General features: G+C 38.0%; 1 protein-coding gene across 2 annotated transcripts in view; it reads left to right on the top strand.

Annotated features, from left to right (window-relative positions):
- Positions 1–16,577, top strand: part of LOC132155175 (ZZ-type zinc finger-containing protein 3-like) — a 59,011-nt gene that overhangs the window by 14,474 nt on the left and 27,960 nt on the right. For both annotated transcript variants that reach the window (XM_059564032.1, XM_059564033.1), the window contains exons 2-4: positions 2,645–4,109; positions 14,364–14,502; positions 14,609–14,756. In XM_059564032.1, the coding sequence (XP_059420015.1) occupies positions 2,710–4,109; positions 14,364–14,502; positions 14,609–14,756 (1,687 nt within the window). In that variant the 5' untranslated portion in view covers positions 2,645–2,709. The remainder of the gene's footprint in view (positions 1–2,644; positions 4,110–14,363; positions 14,503–14,608; positions 14,757–16,577) is intronic.

The raw sequence follows: 16,577 nt of genomic DNA, 5'->3' as shown, positions 1-16,577 counted from the left end.
TCTCACACATGCAAAGAGAGAGAGAGCGAGAGTCTTACCACGCTGAATCGACACGCTATATGTAAACTATTCTTTGTTGTCTTCTCCTGTCAAAATAATGGAGTTCATTTAGAATTATTCATATTCATTTTTGAACAAGCAGAATACATACCGGTTTCTGCGGTAGTGGGCGGAGCTAATGCACAAATGGCAATTTCATTGGCTGGCGCAAAAGCAAATCAGTTTGACCGAACGCAGACAACGTGATTTAATATTCATGAACCCAGCAGCTCATCAATTCATAGTGCATTTTATATACATTAGTATGATAGTAGAATTAGTAGTAGTATTATCTTTTAATAATAATTAATATGATCTATTACTATTTTTTTTACAGAAACCCTCAATGACCAAAAATATCTTAAGCATCACCACCAGTCTTAAGTTTAGTTAAAATGACAAATATGCATTCATTAGGCCTAAAAGTTAATTTTTACATAAAGGCATTGTGCTAGAAAATAAATTGTGCTAGAAATATATTTAATATATTTAGTAAAATGTATGTGATACTGCTACTAGTGTTGAAAAAACTTTCAAAAATGTCTTTATTTTTTAAAGAAATAAATTACAATATTTCTTCCATGTTTTAATTTTAATAGCAAATCCCCTTTATTTGCCAAAAATAAAATGTTTAAATTTAATAAATTAAAAGACAAATTAAATTTGGGTGAAACTTGTTTACTGTTTTTCATAATTATATAACTTGTAGAAAAACTTTAAACACAATTGTAAATAAGTATAAAGAATGGCATTGGTTTTATTTTCAGTGCTAAAAAGTTATTTTTTTTTAATTAGCATATTTTTGTGTTTTGCTTTGGTACCGAAATTGGTACCGAGAACCGTGGATTTTCACTGGTATCGGTACCGAATACTGAAATTTTGGTACCGTGACAACACTAGTGCACGGTATACTGTCCATGTCCAGAAAGGTAAGAAAAACATCTTCAAAGTAGGCCATGTGACATCAGAGGGTCAGTTAGAATTTTTTGAAGCATCAAAAACTACGATTTTATTCAGCATTGTCTTCTCTTTCTTGTCTGTTGTGAGCAAGTTCAAAACACAACAGTTCAATGATATCCGGTTCGCGAACGAATCATTCGATGTAACCGGATCTTCTTGAACCAGTTCACCAAATCGAACTGAATCGTTTGAAATGGTTCTCATCTCCAATAAGCATTAATCCACAAATGACTTAAGCTGTTAACTTTTATAATATGGCTGACACTCCCTCTGGGTTTTAACAAACCAATATCCCAGAGTAATTCATGCACTCAAACAGTACACTGACTGAACTGCTGTGAAGAGAGAACTGAAGATGAACACTGAGCCGAGCCAGATAATGAACAAAAGATTGACTCGTTCTCGAGTCAAGAACCGTTTCTGTCAAGACACGTCAGATTCGAGAACCGAGGAGCTGATCATACTGTGCATGTTTGATTCAACGTGAAGCAGACTGACACACAGAACATCTGAACCGAACTGGTTCTTTTGGTGATTGATTCTGAACTGATTCTGTGCTAATGTTATGAGCGTGGGTAAACCGAAGGCTTGAATGAAGGGCAATCATCACCAATGACGTCATTACGTCGAGCGCAAAAGAACCGGTGAACCGTTTTCTTCAACCGGTTTATTGAATCGAAATGTCCGGAAGAATTGGTTCGCGGAAAAGAACCGAACTTCCCATCACTACCGGTGATCCGAAAACCGATGCAACTGGTTTTTGACTCGAGAATGAGTCAATCTTTTGTTCGTTATCTGGCTCGGCTCAGTGTTCATCTTCAGTTCTCTCTCCACACGTATGTTTGAGTACATGAATTACTCTGGGATATTGGTTTGTTTGAACTCAGAGGGAGTGTCAGCCACATTAAAAAAGTTAACAGCTTAAGTCATTTGTGGATTAATGTTTATTGGAGACGAGAACCGTTTCAAATGATTCAGTTAGATTTGGTGAACTGGTTCAAGATCATCTGAAGATCATCGGTTACATCGAGTGATTCGTTCGTGCACCAGATATCATTGAACTGTTGTGTTTTGAACTCTCTCACAACAGACACGGAAGAAAAGACAATGCTGAATAAAGTCGTAGATTTTGATATTTTTGGACCAAAATGTATTTTCGATGCTACAAAAAATTCTAACTGACCCTCTGATGAAACATGGACTACTTTGATGATGTTTTTCTTACCTTTCTGGACATGGACAGTATACCGTGCACACAGTTTCAATGGAGGGACTGAGAGCTCTCGGACTAAATCTAAAATATCTTAAACTGTGTTCCGAAGATGAACGGAGGTCTTACGGGTTTGGAAAAAACTAGAGGTTGAGTTATTAATGACATAATTTTCATTTTTCGATGAACTAACCCTTTAATAAGCATCTTGTCAGTAAAGTCGGTTCTGTAATCAGCGGTAAATTTCCATCACCTGCACTCTTTAACATGCAGCATCATTTACTACACAGAGCCATTAATCATTAACAAGCTATGCAAAATACGATCATATTTTGCTCATGTTTTGCACAGCTTGTCAGTGAACAACGGCTCTGTGTAGTAAATGGAACTTTGAATCTCAATTATATGTAATTTCTCTCTCATCATGTCCCTCAGGTGCCCACATTCTGCTGCTGAGGAGAGAGCACCACAATGAGGAGACAGTAGGCACCCACCATAGTATGGCCGCATCTCGCTCTTCGCGCGTCACAAGATCATCAGTGGGGATTAATGGATTGGATGAGAATTTTTGTGGTCGAACCCTCAGGAACCGCAGCATCGCCCAGCCAGAAGAGAGCTCTCAGCCTCCTGTGCCCAGAGCCCGCTCACCCAAGAAGAAGCAGGACTACCAGCAGACCGGAGCACAGGTCGGAAAGGTAGCCGAGAGCAAGGCGGAGGGTGAGCCCTTGCCAGCCTACGGAAAGCGAGGCTTGCCAAGCTCCGAGAAGGACGAGTCAGACAAATCGGACACCTGCGAGCGGCCCAAGGCTGGGGGTGGGCCGGAAGCATCCCCCGCCTTGAAAAAGGCCAAACGTTGCCCTCGCTCAGGTGAATCGCAGGGGGTAGAGGAGGAACCTTCTCTCAAACCAGAGAGCCCTGATTGTGCTGCACCGAAGGAAAATGACGAGGGCGCCAAATCGAACTTGTCCTTGGACCCTCCGCTCAGTCTCAACAAAGAGACAGAGCAGAAAGAGAACGGCCCAGTGGAGGAGATTGCCCCTCCGCCGAAGGTCGGCGAGACCGTCAAGGCCACCAATGGCCTCACTGACCTCCATAAGGAGGACTCAGAAGTTGCAGCCTTACCCCCAGAGCTCTGTGCCTCCCTTGTCACGCTTAACAACAATCCTTCACTGTTAAACGGCAGCCAGGCTGCACCCTCATCCCCCGACCCTATTGTGCCTTGTAGATCCCCTCATCCCAAGCAAGCCAATGAGACTGACAGCCCTCAGATTGACTGTGAGAGGAACTGTACCCCAGAGGAAGCTGCCGAGGTCGTGTTATCCCGGGAACCAGAAATGGAGGTAGAAGTGGATGTCATAGGGGATGCCGGCCAGGCTCAGGATGAGCTCGCAAGAGAGGAGAGCACCAATGGCGGCTTTCAGGCTGAGCCGCAGGACCCTTCTGACAACTGCTTGAATATCTCAGGAGAAACGGTGGTGCTGACTGCCTCCCAGCTGCCTGCAGAGCCCCCCTCCTTCACAGAGCCTCAAGAACACAGATACACCCTGAGGACTTCACCACGCCGTGCTGCCTTTGGTAGTGGGCCCAAAGCCAGCTCCCCCAAACCCAATTCCCCACACATAGACAATGGTTCACTGAAGGAGGATTCCATGCCAGTTTCTCTTTCCTCTGAGGACACCAGCCATAAAGACCTTCCCCATGATGCACTGGGGCTTTCTAGCGAGGCAGACAATGAACACTCAGAGAAAGCAGGGGTCAGTGGAGAGTTTGGAGTGTCAGATAGTAGAGTGTCGCGATTCACCAAAGAGCTGCTGGCCGCTCAGGCTGAGGAAGATGAGGAGGAAGAGGAGGATGTCTACTATTTTGAGTCTGATCACTTGGCTCTCAAACACAACAAAGAGTATGTTCAGGTTTATGCTGTCCTGTCTGAAGTCATCAGTTCTGGTAAACCAAGATATGCATTGTCCTTTAACCCCTTTTCTGTTTATTAATGTGCCCTTTTGGATTTATTAATTTGATGCGTTTTCTATGAACAAACCCCAAACACAAAGTATTAAACTTTTAAATGCATTAAACTACATCAGGAGGTGCCCAATCCTGTTCCTGGAGATCTACTTACCTGCAGACTTCAGTCTCAGCCCTGCTCCAACACACCTGTCTGTAATTATCAAGTGCTGCTAAGAGATTACTTAGCTGGCTCAGTTGGTTTTGGAGCATCAGGGTTGGAGCTAAACCTTGCAGGACATTGGATCTCCAGGAACAGGATTGGGCACCACTGAGTAGAACCAAGCTAAAAAAAAATGGGCGTCATGCATCTTTAGCTGGTAGGGTTTATTATTTTAACTTTTGCCCAAAACAGATATCCTAGAAAGCCCTGTTACTCCCTTCCTCAAATCTTGCCCTTGAGGTCCAATGTGCTTCAGAGTTTAGCTCCAACCCTGATCAAAGTTACCTACCTGTGATTTTATTGATTGGCATTTATTAGCATGCTCAGGTGTGTTTGATTAGGGTTAGAGCTAGACTCTGCAGGAAAGTGGATCTTGAGGTCCAGATTTGAGGAACCCTGCCCTAGTACAAGGTAGAGATTTTCGATTCACTCAACTCACAATTCAATTTACGATTTTGATTTTACTATTCAATTAGATTCACTTTTTTTTTTTTTTTTTACAAAACGAGATTTAAAGCAATTTTTTTATTAAATGTGTCCTTTTATTATTGCTTGGGCAAAATGCTGCATGTTTCTTTGTGAAATTGAAATATAACAATATAATAATATACTAATATAGCACTTGCATATTATTGCTATTTTGTTGGTTTTAATTGCTTCTGCTGTGCTCATTTGTAAGTCGCTTTGGATAAAAAGCGGGTCAGCGTCTGACCCGAGCCCGACAGGTTTCGTCCCGAGACCGACAAGTACATTTTGATTGACGGCTTTTTAAAAGGCTGAACCCGTTTACAGCCCGACATTATTCAAATGTGCGCACACACAGAACTCTTTTGCCTTTTGCCAAGAATGAGTCATTTATACATGTTTTAACATAATTTATTCATAACTGACGTAGAATAGACCACTTGGAAGTTGGAATAAACAAATAAAATAAGTCCTCTGTGACATCTTAACATCTCAGCACTCTAAATAGACATAGGCTCATTTAGCCTATAAATAGACCAACGCACCAATAAAAATTAGTCTTTTTTTTTAACAAATCAAATTAAGATACATTTTAAATTAAGATGGGTATTTGGCAATAACAAAATTAAGATAAAGGCTCCGCCGGATTTGCTTCGCCACTAGCAGATAAAATAATGCCAACATTAGCGTAAATACTCTGTCCACATTATGCATTTAAGACTCAATGAATATTTAGTTATCATTTTAAAACCCTTTACTCACAGAGATTAGGCTAAGCTTGCATGTTTTTGTGGAGGAAAATGATTGAATCCACTGTAGATGGCTTCAGTGCGTTCCTGCGCTCACTGATGGTGCGTCATTATTCACTAATTTTTCTCATTATAAACATGGTCAAAACTTTTCCACACCTGAGACTTTGCTTTAGTTGCTGGTGCAACCAAAACGTAATCGCCAGAGGCAAGCCTCCGTTACACCTACTCAGCATCCATTTTCGCATCTTTCTCGCGCTAATCGAAACAAACACATCACATGACCGCTTGTTTAGCTCGCAAACCGGAGCGCAAGCCCGAGCCCGCGTAAGATGATCTAAATTATCTTATCAAAGGTCTTCAGCTCTATGCTAAATAGCACAATTTAAATATAATAGGAATGTAAATAACAAAACTAAATAGAAATTTTAAAACAAGCCCCAAATCAAATAAATAGCACAAATAAAATAAATATCTTCATATATATATATATATATATATATATATATATATATATATATATATATAAACGTTTTCTGTGCTCTTTCCATTTAAAATTAGAATCAGGCAACCACTGCATTTCAGTCTTGATCCAAACAAAGATGCTGCATACATGCAACATTAGCAGTTTTTAATCTATATTAAATTATATAATTTCGAAATTTGAAGCAAAAACAGAATGATTTGACTTCTGTTTTCTGAAACTATACATAAAAAAATATCAGCATGAAACCGAAACAGCAGAAGAGCTGAATGAAAAGCAGATTCACTTTCTGCCAGCAGTCTGCGTGAAGTCCGCGTGAACCGGAGATTGCTGCTGACTTTATTTCAGTGTAGTGGCGTATTTCCAGCTAAAACAGAATATTGAATAGAGGGCTTGGTTTTATTTTTGCGCTCCTCCTCTCTGTCTCACTTATATTTTTTTCAGTGGATTAACTTTAATTTATTGGATTAATTGTTCACATCAAGACTAGCAATGTGAACTAGTAAAGTAAATAGTCTATTTTGATTTAATGCAGACATTAATGTGCATTATACAGAGGTAAGATTAAAAGGAAAAAATACCATCTATACTCTTCTAAAGACAGTAAGTTCCCTTCAGACATACATTCATATAAACCCCTTATTGAATCGTGATTTATTTAGCATCTCAACCGATTTGAATCGTCACATATTTGCATCGATTTTCAACCGACTCCCATAACGTTAATCGTTACATCCCTAGTACAGAGATATTCAATTGGTGCCTTGAATTGTTTTTGCACTAATTAGTTTGTCCACACTGCCCCTTGCCAGCCATAAAATTAAAAGCAAAAGACGGAACAACAACAATCTACTGGAGACAGCAACATCAATAGAAGGCAGAGTTGACGAGCGTTTGTGTGGGGGTGTTATGAGATATCCACAATTCTAGTTTAAACGAGAATGAAGACAGTGTTATCGGTCATAATCATGGCATGAAATAGTGCAGACACTGGACAAAGATGATTGTCAAATGGCATATAGTTTGAAAGTCTGCTCATACACTGAGTTGCTTCAGACAAGTGCTCTAGTAGTGCTTCAAGAGGCAAACATACACGAGTATGTCAAAATGCGTGGTTTTGGCGACTGACTTCGTAAACACAGTCTGAAATAAGTAATGAAGTCCTAAATGAACGTAAAGAGTTGGGAGAAAATGTCAGATCTGCGTCATGTGCATCAGAATTTAAAGTGACAGTGCTGCTTTTAAAGTAAAACCTGCTGCAATCTGTCACTTATGTAAATCAAAGAGCAAAAGAAAAAGAGAAATCACTTACTGCTCTGCTCGCTGAGTAACTTTCGTGGCTTGAATAAAAAAAATCTATATAGTTTGTATATTCAATTTATAGTTTGTGAAGATTCTTAAGTTCACTTCAAGTAAAAGTTATATATTTTAGAGCCTATTAAATGTGAAGAAAAATGGCTTTCAATTATACTGTAATGTTGAATGGCTAAAATTAATAGCTAAATTTGGGGAGAAAATGCATTTAATAGAGACATTAGTAGCAGTATTGTATCAATGATACTGGCTTTTATTAATAACAGGCTACTTCGTAAAAAGATGCCATTAAACACATTTAAAATATGCCATCTTTGTTGTTTCTACATTAATTCGGAGGTTCAGTGTTAAATTGACAATAATATATTAATTATGACAATATAAATATACAAAAAAATGTGTGATTAGTTAACTAAAAAAACTATTATATTCCAAGTGCACCACACATGAAGTTGTCAACAATGTAAAACAAATAACTTGTTAGGGCTAAATATCTTTGCAAAAAGATGCTTGAACTACAGTTACATGTTGTACAAGTGTCTTATACATATGATCAGAAATTATACAAAAATGTCAGGGTAATTCAAAATGACTGAATGTCCAAAACCATAGACTATTATAAACTATAAATGTTCTGTAAAAACAATGAACAGCAACTTTTAGCCTGATATTACCATGATGCAAACATGAACTATCATAAATACAGTAGTAGTTCTTTACAGGTTTTCATTCTATTGCGCTGCTTTTCCATTGTTTTTCTGTGTAAACATGGACGCGTTTGACTGTTAGCGCTTGCGTCTCTTGCAGCATCTCATGCATGAAATGGCATTCTAACAATGCGGTGCTCGAGTTAAATGAAGTTCAACCCTGATCCTCCTCCTTTTTTCTCTGATTCCACTGCCCGTGTCGCATCTTTGTCAGCACAAAAGTGCATTCTGTGTGAATGGCACCTGATGATATATTCTACTTCTGGTCCTTCACAGAGCACGTCACATGTAGGCTGTTAATAACATGCCGTTAAATCATTATTTTCTTTTTACTGTTAACATTGTCATATTGTAAAAGTGTCTAATTGTAACGTTTGGTAATATTTCTATTCAAAATCGTGATTCCTCTATTTATAAAAAAAACTACATTAAATTATGGCAAAACATTAAATACGAATGAATCAATAAAATGGGAAAAATCGCCCAACCCTAGTTGAGAGACGGCTCTTTTTACCTTTTAAAGATGTTGGTGTTGGTAATATTAATTTGTCAGTTAATTTACTGCTGAGTATGCATTTCAATTTAGTTTCTAATTTTATAGGCCCCCCAGAAAGAGATCGGGACAGCCCCCACCCCCTTCAAATATTTGATTCGATAATCCATCCCTGAAATGAAGATAATTGAATAGCCCTGCCCTAGTAGCAACCGCATAATTTTTCTTAGCAGGGGCAAGTACCACTAGTATTTTTCAGGTCTTACTATTTCAGTTTTCTCTAGCTTAATAAATCAAATTTATTTTTATTATATTATAGAGGTTTGCTTTAAAAGTAGTAGGAAACTTATTTGGTTGTCAAAACTCAGCATTTCAGGTTTTGTTTTGTCTGCCCTGCTCTTGTTTAGAGTCTTGTTTTGTCTTTTTAGCTTTCATAGTGTTTGTGCTTTTGTAATTTGAAGAGGTTGGCCTAGATAAACATCTCAGTGTTTTTCTGCTTAACTCTGCATACTTGTTCTCTGGAGTGTAATAGTCAACTGTGCTTGCAGAGCAACAGCTGCTGTTGTCTCCAGAACAGTGGTAGGTAATAAGCCAGGGAAGGCCTGCTGCTGGTGGACAGGTTGTCCTGGGTCGTGCTCATTCAGCGTGTGCCCATCTCACAGTGTGAGTGCATGGATCAGGAGCTGCCAACTGGATTGGCTCGGTCAATAGAAATGAAAAGAGATTGCAGTCACGTCAGTTTATGAAGCCTGTCTGAATTATTTATCTTTTGTTGTTATATTAAATCATTCTCATTTCTTATCTGGGACAGTATTTCTCCTGCATTTTCATTTGGATTTGTTGTATGTTTGATTTGAATTATAAATATATCCATGCAGATTACTTCCTTTGGAGAAGCAAACAAGGGGTGCTTTTCTGTACAAAACTGGTCACCACAGTGCCAGGGGATTGTAGTCACTAGGGTGATGCTAGTGTTGAGGGTCTTTTTGAAACCATTGTTGGTTGGTTCTTAAGACTTTGCTAGCACATTCTCAATGGTTATGTAGTGATCTTGTAATGATCTTCAGATCATTTAGATTAGTATTCATCAACAAGCCTCAGATTTGAGGTCTTCATTAATGTGGAGGATTGGGGTAAGAAGTTTGTTGATATGACATTATAGTGATGGTTGCCTGTAAAAAGCAACTAATACGGAAGGCAGACAGAACCAAACGTCTTTAAATGGAAAGCATTAAAATTTGACCATGTCAACTTGCACTTGGTTCACATTAATGTGATCGCATGCACAGCAGCCAATGAAATTACTGTATTTGAGACAAAATTTGCTTGCAAACATCAGACATCATGTTTATTAATGAAGTATTAAGTGGTGGTACACTGGTATGCACATATGCAAACATCACCCGTTATATATTTGTTCATGAGGGATAATGCATCGATACGTTGGTTTTTTTTCTGTCAGCCTTATGTTGTGGTTTGTCATGCCCTTTTAAATGTAGTTCATGTTCTTTAGAAAAGTCTTAATTTATTGCAGTATATATTAGTAAAGGAGTTCCACAGTGAACAAAAGAAAGGGTTAATATTAGGGATCCACTGAAATGAAAATTCTGGGCTGAAACTAGCGGTGTGCACGGATAGTCGAACATTTGAATATTCGTTCTGCTCTAATTATTCAATAAAAAAAAATGCTATTGGAATTTCGCAAAAAAAAAAAAAAAGTTCAAAATAAAACCTAATTTGGTCACTTTCTGTGATTTCTCCACGGCATGTTTGAAGATGTATGCAAGCAAAAAATAATTAATGAATGAATAAGGGGCCGTTCACATATCGCGCCTAAAAAACGCGTGGAAAACGCCAGACGCGCCGCTTTCTCCTTCTTTCCAAAGCACTCGGGCAGAAGCGCTCCTGAGGCTCCTGCCGTTGCTAAGCAACAATGACGCGCTCTCTCCACGAAGACGCGGAATTTTCAGCAAAGGATAAATGGTTTTGCAGCTCGAAAAAATCGCTTTCAGTAGCTCTTCTACTAAATTTATTTCAAAATGACAATCCATATACAGCTATGATCAGCTGTTCCTTCATCTTGGCTTAGCTTTCAACGTTGTTACGGTAAAGGATGAAGCTGAATGTTTAGTTCTTGTCACATGACCTGCGGTGTGCTTGCTGCATTCTGAAAAGTTGAGATGTTTTTAATAGGGATGGGCGTTTTCTGCATATATCACATTTGAATATTTGAGCTCACAAAAAACTAATATTCAAATATTTGTTTATTTAAATTAAGTTTAATGAGACAGACGTTAATTTTCAGCTAAATTTATTGTTTCCGTCATTTTGAACAAGCTTACACACAATTAGCTTGAACATTACACATCGTGTTTTGTAGCTGAAAACCTTTAACAATGCGTGCAAATAAACAAAAGTACAGATTAAAAGCAAAATAAAAAGAAATAAAAAAAAGTGAACCAAGAAAAAACGTAAAACAGCCTGCAGCAATAAGGCTATTGTAGAACATAGCCTACACTTAACTTTGAAACTTTTAAACTGTCAGCAAATTTTTTTTTGCTTTTTTTCTATTGTTTTAAATGTTCTTGTTATGAAATACGGGCATATAAACATGATCGGGGGAAAGTCGGCTCCTTAGTCTGTTAACAATAAGGCCGACCGCGGAGAAAACGCGCTCTGACGGCACAGACGTTGTGGGACTCACAAATAACGGTGTGCTAAGCGAATAAGTTTTGTGAAGCGCTTCGTGTTTTGGTTTCACCACTGAATGGGATCCTCATCTGGTGGAATACACGGCTCCAGCAAGAACTGTTCCCACTCGTCTCGGCTGGACTCTCTGTAATCATCGCTGAAGAACTGGCTCAGCCTTTTCTGACGAGTGGGCATTGCATCCTCGTATCAAGGAAAATGTTCTGATAATGTTCAAAAAAGTTTTTTTTTCTTGCTTCTCTCATGTTTTCATCGAGAAACCTGAGATGTTTGTGCCGAGGGTCTAGGGCAGACGCGAGAAGAGGATTTTTCACTGCATTCTCCAAGTTAGCGGTGTTTATTCGTTGCTTGAGAGATGCCGCAACAATGTTCTTCAATTCGGTCACTTTCTGTGATTCTCCATGGCATATTTGAAGTAATGTAGAAGACCGCAGTTCTTAGGGGCCGTTCACATATCGCGTCTTTTGCGTGCCCAAGTTCGTTAATTCCAATGTAGGCGTTTCATAATGGAAGCGATACGGTCGCGATGCGCACGCGGTGCGACGCGCCCGTTTTTTCCAGGCGCGTCCGCACTGCACAGTTCTTGCTGTGTGGGAACAGTTCTTGCTGGAGCCATGTATTCCACCAGATGAGGATCCCATTCAGTGGTGAAACCAAAACACGAAGCGCTTCACAAAACTTATTCGCTTAGCACAGCATTATTTGTGAGTCCCGCCAACGTCTGTGCCATCAGAGCACGTTTTCTCCGCGGCCGGCCTTATTGTTATCAGACTAGATAAGGAGCCGACTTTCCCCCGATCATGTTTACATGCCTGTGTTTCTTAACAAGATAATGTAAAACAATAGAAAAAAAGAAAAAAAGATTTGCTGACGGTTTAAAAGTTTCAAAGTTAAGTGTAGGCTACGTTCTACAATAGCCTTATTGCTGCAGGCTGCTTTACGTTTTTTCTTTGTTCACTTTTTTTTTTTTGCTTTTAATCTGTACTTTTGTTTGTTTGCACGCATTGTTAAAGGTTTTCAGCTACAAAACACGATGTGTAATGTTCAAGCTTATTGTGTGTAAGCTTGTTCAAAATGACGGAAACAATAAATGTTGCTGAAAAATAACGTCTGTCTCATTAAACTTAATTTAAATAAATATTCGAATATTCGTTTTTTGTGAGCTCAAATATTCGAATGTGATATTTGCGCAAAACGCCCATACCTAGCTGAAACCTAAAATTCTGGATGCACTTGGCCCGAGAACCGAAACTATACATATTCGAACATGGCTCGAATGTGAGCGCATTGAGAGAGACATTCAAATTTGTGGTTAAATTTCAGGCTTTCAGTTTAAAGACTTTTGGCCAAGTCTGCCTTTCATTCACTAACAAGGAAGGCATCACACAGTAAACATGCTCACATTGGCTACTAATCTGAAAAGATTTATGGAGGTTATTATGAGCAGTTGTAGTATGGCATCCCAGTGTGTGGTATTCAGTACAGGTTAAATGACGCAGTATAGGTTAAAATGGCCTAAAGCCCATATATATATATATATATATATATATATATATATATAAAAAAATTGTTTTATTTTTTTGTTGTTGTCTGTTTTATAGTCTATGCTCTAGTCTGCTTTTCAGATGGGTGACCCATTGGTGGCAGTGCATTGCCAGCCAAACGTCAGTTTTGGGCTCATTGGCTGCTTCCCCCAGCCTGAAGTGCTACATGCCTATTTTCATTGTGCATCTAAATCGAGAAGCTGTTAACAGCTCTTCTGGGGTCTAAGTTATTAAATGGCAAGGAAATTGAAGAAAAACTAGTCAGTTGCCCTCAAGTAAGACAAATCAAATGGAGCAAGTCCTCTAAATGAATTCTTGGTGAGATTGGATGCTTGCTGTCATCAGTTGGTTTTCATTCATGGCATGTTAGGCTAGATTGATTATACAAGGTCTGTTGAGCTTCTGAATAAGATTACTACTAAGCAGTAGGCTGAATCTCCTGCTTAGAAGAGCATCTTTGTCTAATTCGCTCCCCCCAATCCCCCCCCCCCCCTGTTTTTTTTCCCCTGTGTTCCTATTTGTGGATTCTTTTTCCTGAGGGTGTGCAGGAAAAAAGGTCAAAGCTCTGTAGCGCTCAGCGAACGTCATCTTTTCGTAGCTATCAAGATGACTCTAGAAAAGCTTTTTCAAATGTGAGCTTCTGAATCCCATAAAATTATTTGTGGCATGAAATCCTGTTTCTCTCTCTCTCTATTATTATTATGTAACATGAACCTATATAGTGATTTTGGCTACTCTTTATTTTGCAGTGCACTAATTAAACTAAGTACTGAAAAATTTAATTAAGTACTGAATAATATTAATTAACAACATATTCTTACTGTAGGGTTAGAGTTAAGTTTAGGGTCATTGCATGTAATTTTGCAAATTCTTCTTCTTTTATATCCAATAATTACAATATATCATAAAATAGCATTTTACCTCCCTGATGTTGAACATCAGTATTTGAACTTTAAACATATTCCCTGAAAGTTAAAATTAGTCCAACTATCTCTGGTTACAAGCAGAAAAGCCAGTTCCTGCATGAAGCTGTCAGTCGACACCCTTCCACCCTTTTGCGAAATTTCTTTTCATAGAATATATTTAGTAACACTTTAGAATATGGAAAACATATTCTCTATTAACTAAGAGGTTTCCTTCAATAAACTCCTAATTTGCTGCTTAATAATAGTTAGAGTAGTTATTTATTTTAGTTATTGGGTCATGTTAAGGGATCTACAACATACTTATGCAGAATAAGGCATTAACATGTGCTTATAAGTACTAATAAATGACCAATATGATAGTAATATGCATGCTAATAAGTAACTAATTAATAGTGAGAATTGGACCTTAAAATAAAGTGATACCATATATTTCTATAGGAACGTTTGGGACTTTCTTTAGTAAAGTGTGTGCTTGTGCTGCACTAAAATTAAATATTAAATAACTGCTGAAAGTTTGATGGTTAAATGCATAGCATCAGCTGTTCATAATGTACCAAGCATCTCTGCCCTTCCCTCTCCTCTGTCCTCCACATTAGTTATCAGAGGTTGCTCCAGACCATCAGTGTACTGGAGGCCCAGCGAGCCCAAGCTATCCTGGACCTGGAGACACTGGCACGGCATCAGAAGGAAGCCCTGTCTGACCCCATCTCCTTTGTGGACCAGCTACAGAAACAGGTGCAGAAGGTTCCTCTGGAATGTCCATTGCTGTTGTCTGAAATGCCTATTACTTTGTCCTGCATTCTGGTTTAAGTATGTTTTTGATCATCTGCATTCATCACAGATGGAGATGGGTCTGCCTCGTCCCCAGAGAGTAGTCCAGCTCCCGGACATTGCATGGGACCAATACACCTCAGGCTGTGGCAACTTCGAAAGGGAGTTCTGTGACAAGAAGCGCAAAACACGACAGTTGCAGTTAATCTTTGACAAAGGTGAATTTTTTTTTTTTTTTTTTTAAGAGTATGTGTGTGTGTGTGTGTGTATTTTCATGGAAGGGCCTCAGGTCCAATAACTAGGATGTACTTTAGTGGGCTTAAAAATACTATTTGTACCAGGGGTGCGTGATTAATCAGCACAAATCATAATATGGCTTAGTGCAATTATCAAATCAAGAAAAGCAATTGGAAAAAAAAGTTTGATGGTTTATTGTTTGAAAAGAAATATATAAAAGAAAGTATGAATATTGTAATTTTACAGTTCAAGTCTGCTTTATTGTCAGTTCTTCCACATGTACAGCACATACATACAGAGAATTGAAATTGCGTTACTCTCAGACCCTTGGTGCATACAGATAACACTAACAGTAGAGCATAAAAATACAGATAGATGCAGATTATTATAAAATACAACTATACAAATAAGGGTATGTTAAAAAAAATTAAATACAATTAAATATAGAGTTGCATTATTATTTGAAAAACATTTGCCTTAAAAATTTGATGTTGCGACCAATGAGCGGGAAAATGCAGAAAAAATGTAACAAGAAACTATGTTCTGTAGCCCCTTATGACTGCTGAGGTCAATAAAAATAATATCTAATTATCTAATCTATCTAAATATCTAATGATTTGAAAGTTTAGGTTACATGAGTACATTACCATCCAAAATTAATATTTTAAAATGTTTAGTCTCTTATGTTTATCAAGGCCGCATTTTATATATATATATATATATATATATATATATATATATATATATATATATATATATATATATATATATATATATACAGGGCTCCAAACAAAAAAATCGAGTAAGGAGCCATTGGCTCCTATAAGAAAAAAACTTAGGTGCCAAATGATTTTTTTAGGTGCCACAGAATAAACATGTTTTATGCGTTTTATTTAAATTATTTATTTTACATTTTAACTTTTTAATCATACTGACGTGTTTGTCTCATCTTTTCTTGACTTTATCAGCATTTTAATCCATCTTGTAGATGACCTGGGAATGAAGGTTCACTTAAAGTGGGAGCTAAATGTCTTTTCCAGCTTGAAACATACAGTCATGCGTTGTTTATTACACAAAATCTGTACCAATATCATGGACCATAAGCATCACTTGGCCCCTGAGTATAGTTTGGGGTCCTCCTCAATGCATCCTGTAAATGTTGTCACTCTCTTAAAAATAAAGGTGCTTCATGATACCATAGAAAAAACTTTTTTTCCTGTCTAAATGGTTTCATAAAGAACCTTTAACATTTGAAGACAATAACAGATTATGAAAAGGTCAGAAAGAGATTGTTCTTCAAAGAGCCTTTGACTGAATGGTTCTTTGTGGAACCACAATTGTTTTGTGAAGAACTTTTTAAGCTCCTTTATTTTTAAGAGTGCATGTCTTTCACACTTTCAGTCTGTTTTTATTAATTAGTAAAATTAAATTTTATAGGAGGAGTTGAATCATGTAGACAACAGGTTAAGTAAAAATATAAAAATTCAATAGCTCATAAATATAGCAAAATGCTCCTCTTTATAGTTATTTTTCTAGCTGACTGATGAGCTTATGGACACCGAAAGGTTACTGAGGTTAATATTACGTTGCAATGTTTACAAGCTTTACACGTTTTCCGCAGTTTGAAAGTGTTTTACTGTAGAATCTCTTATAAAATAGCCTACCTTTTGATGTTAATTCATGTTCATTATGTACTCTAGTAGTAAAGAGCAAGGTATGATAGGTTTACGTGCTGCTTGAACTGAGGCACTACTCGCGATTGCGCCTGCCTGCTCCACTTGAAGGAACAGCTGATCATAGCT

The sequence above is a fragment of the Carassius carassius genome, chromosome 12, assembly GCF_963082965.1.
Source record: "Carassius carassius chromosome 12, fCarCar2.1, whole genome shotgun sequence".
Classification (NCBI taxonomy): Eukaryota; Metazoa; Chordata; class Actinopteri; order Cypriniformes; family Cyprinidae; genus Carassius; species Carassius carassius.
This window is presented reverse-complemented; position numbering and strand designations above follow the sequence as displayed.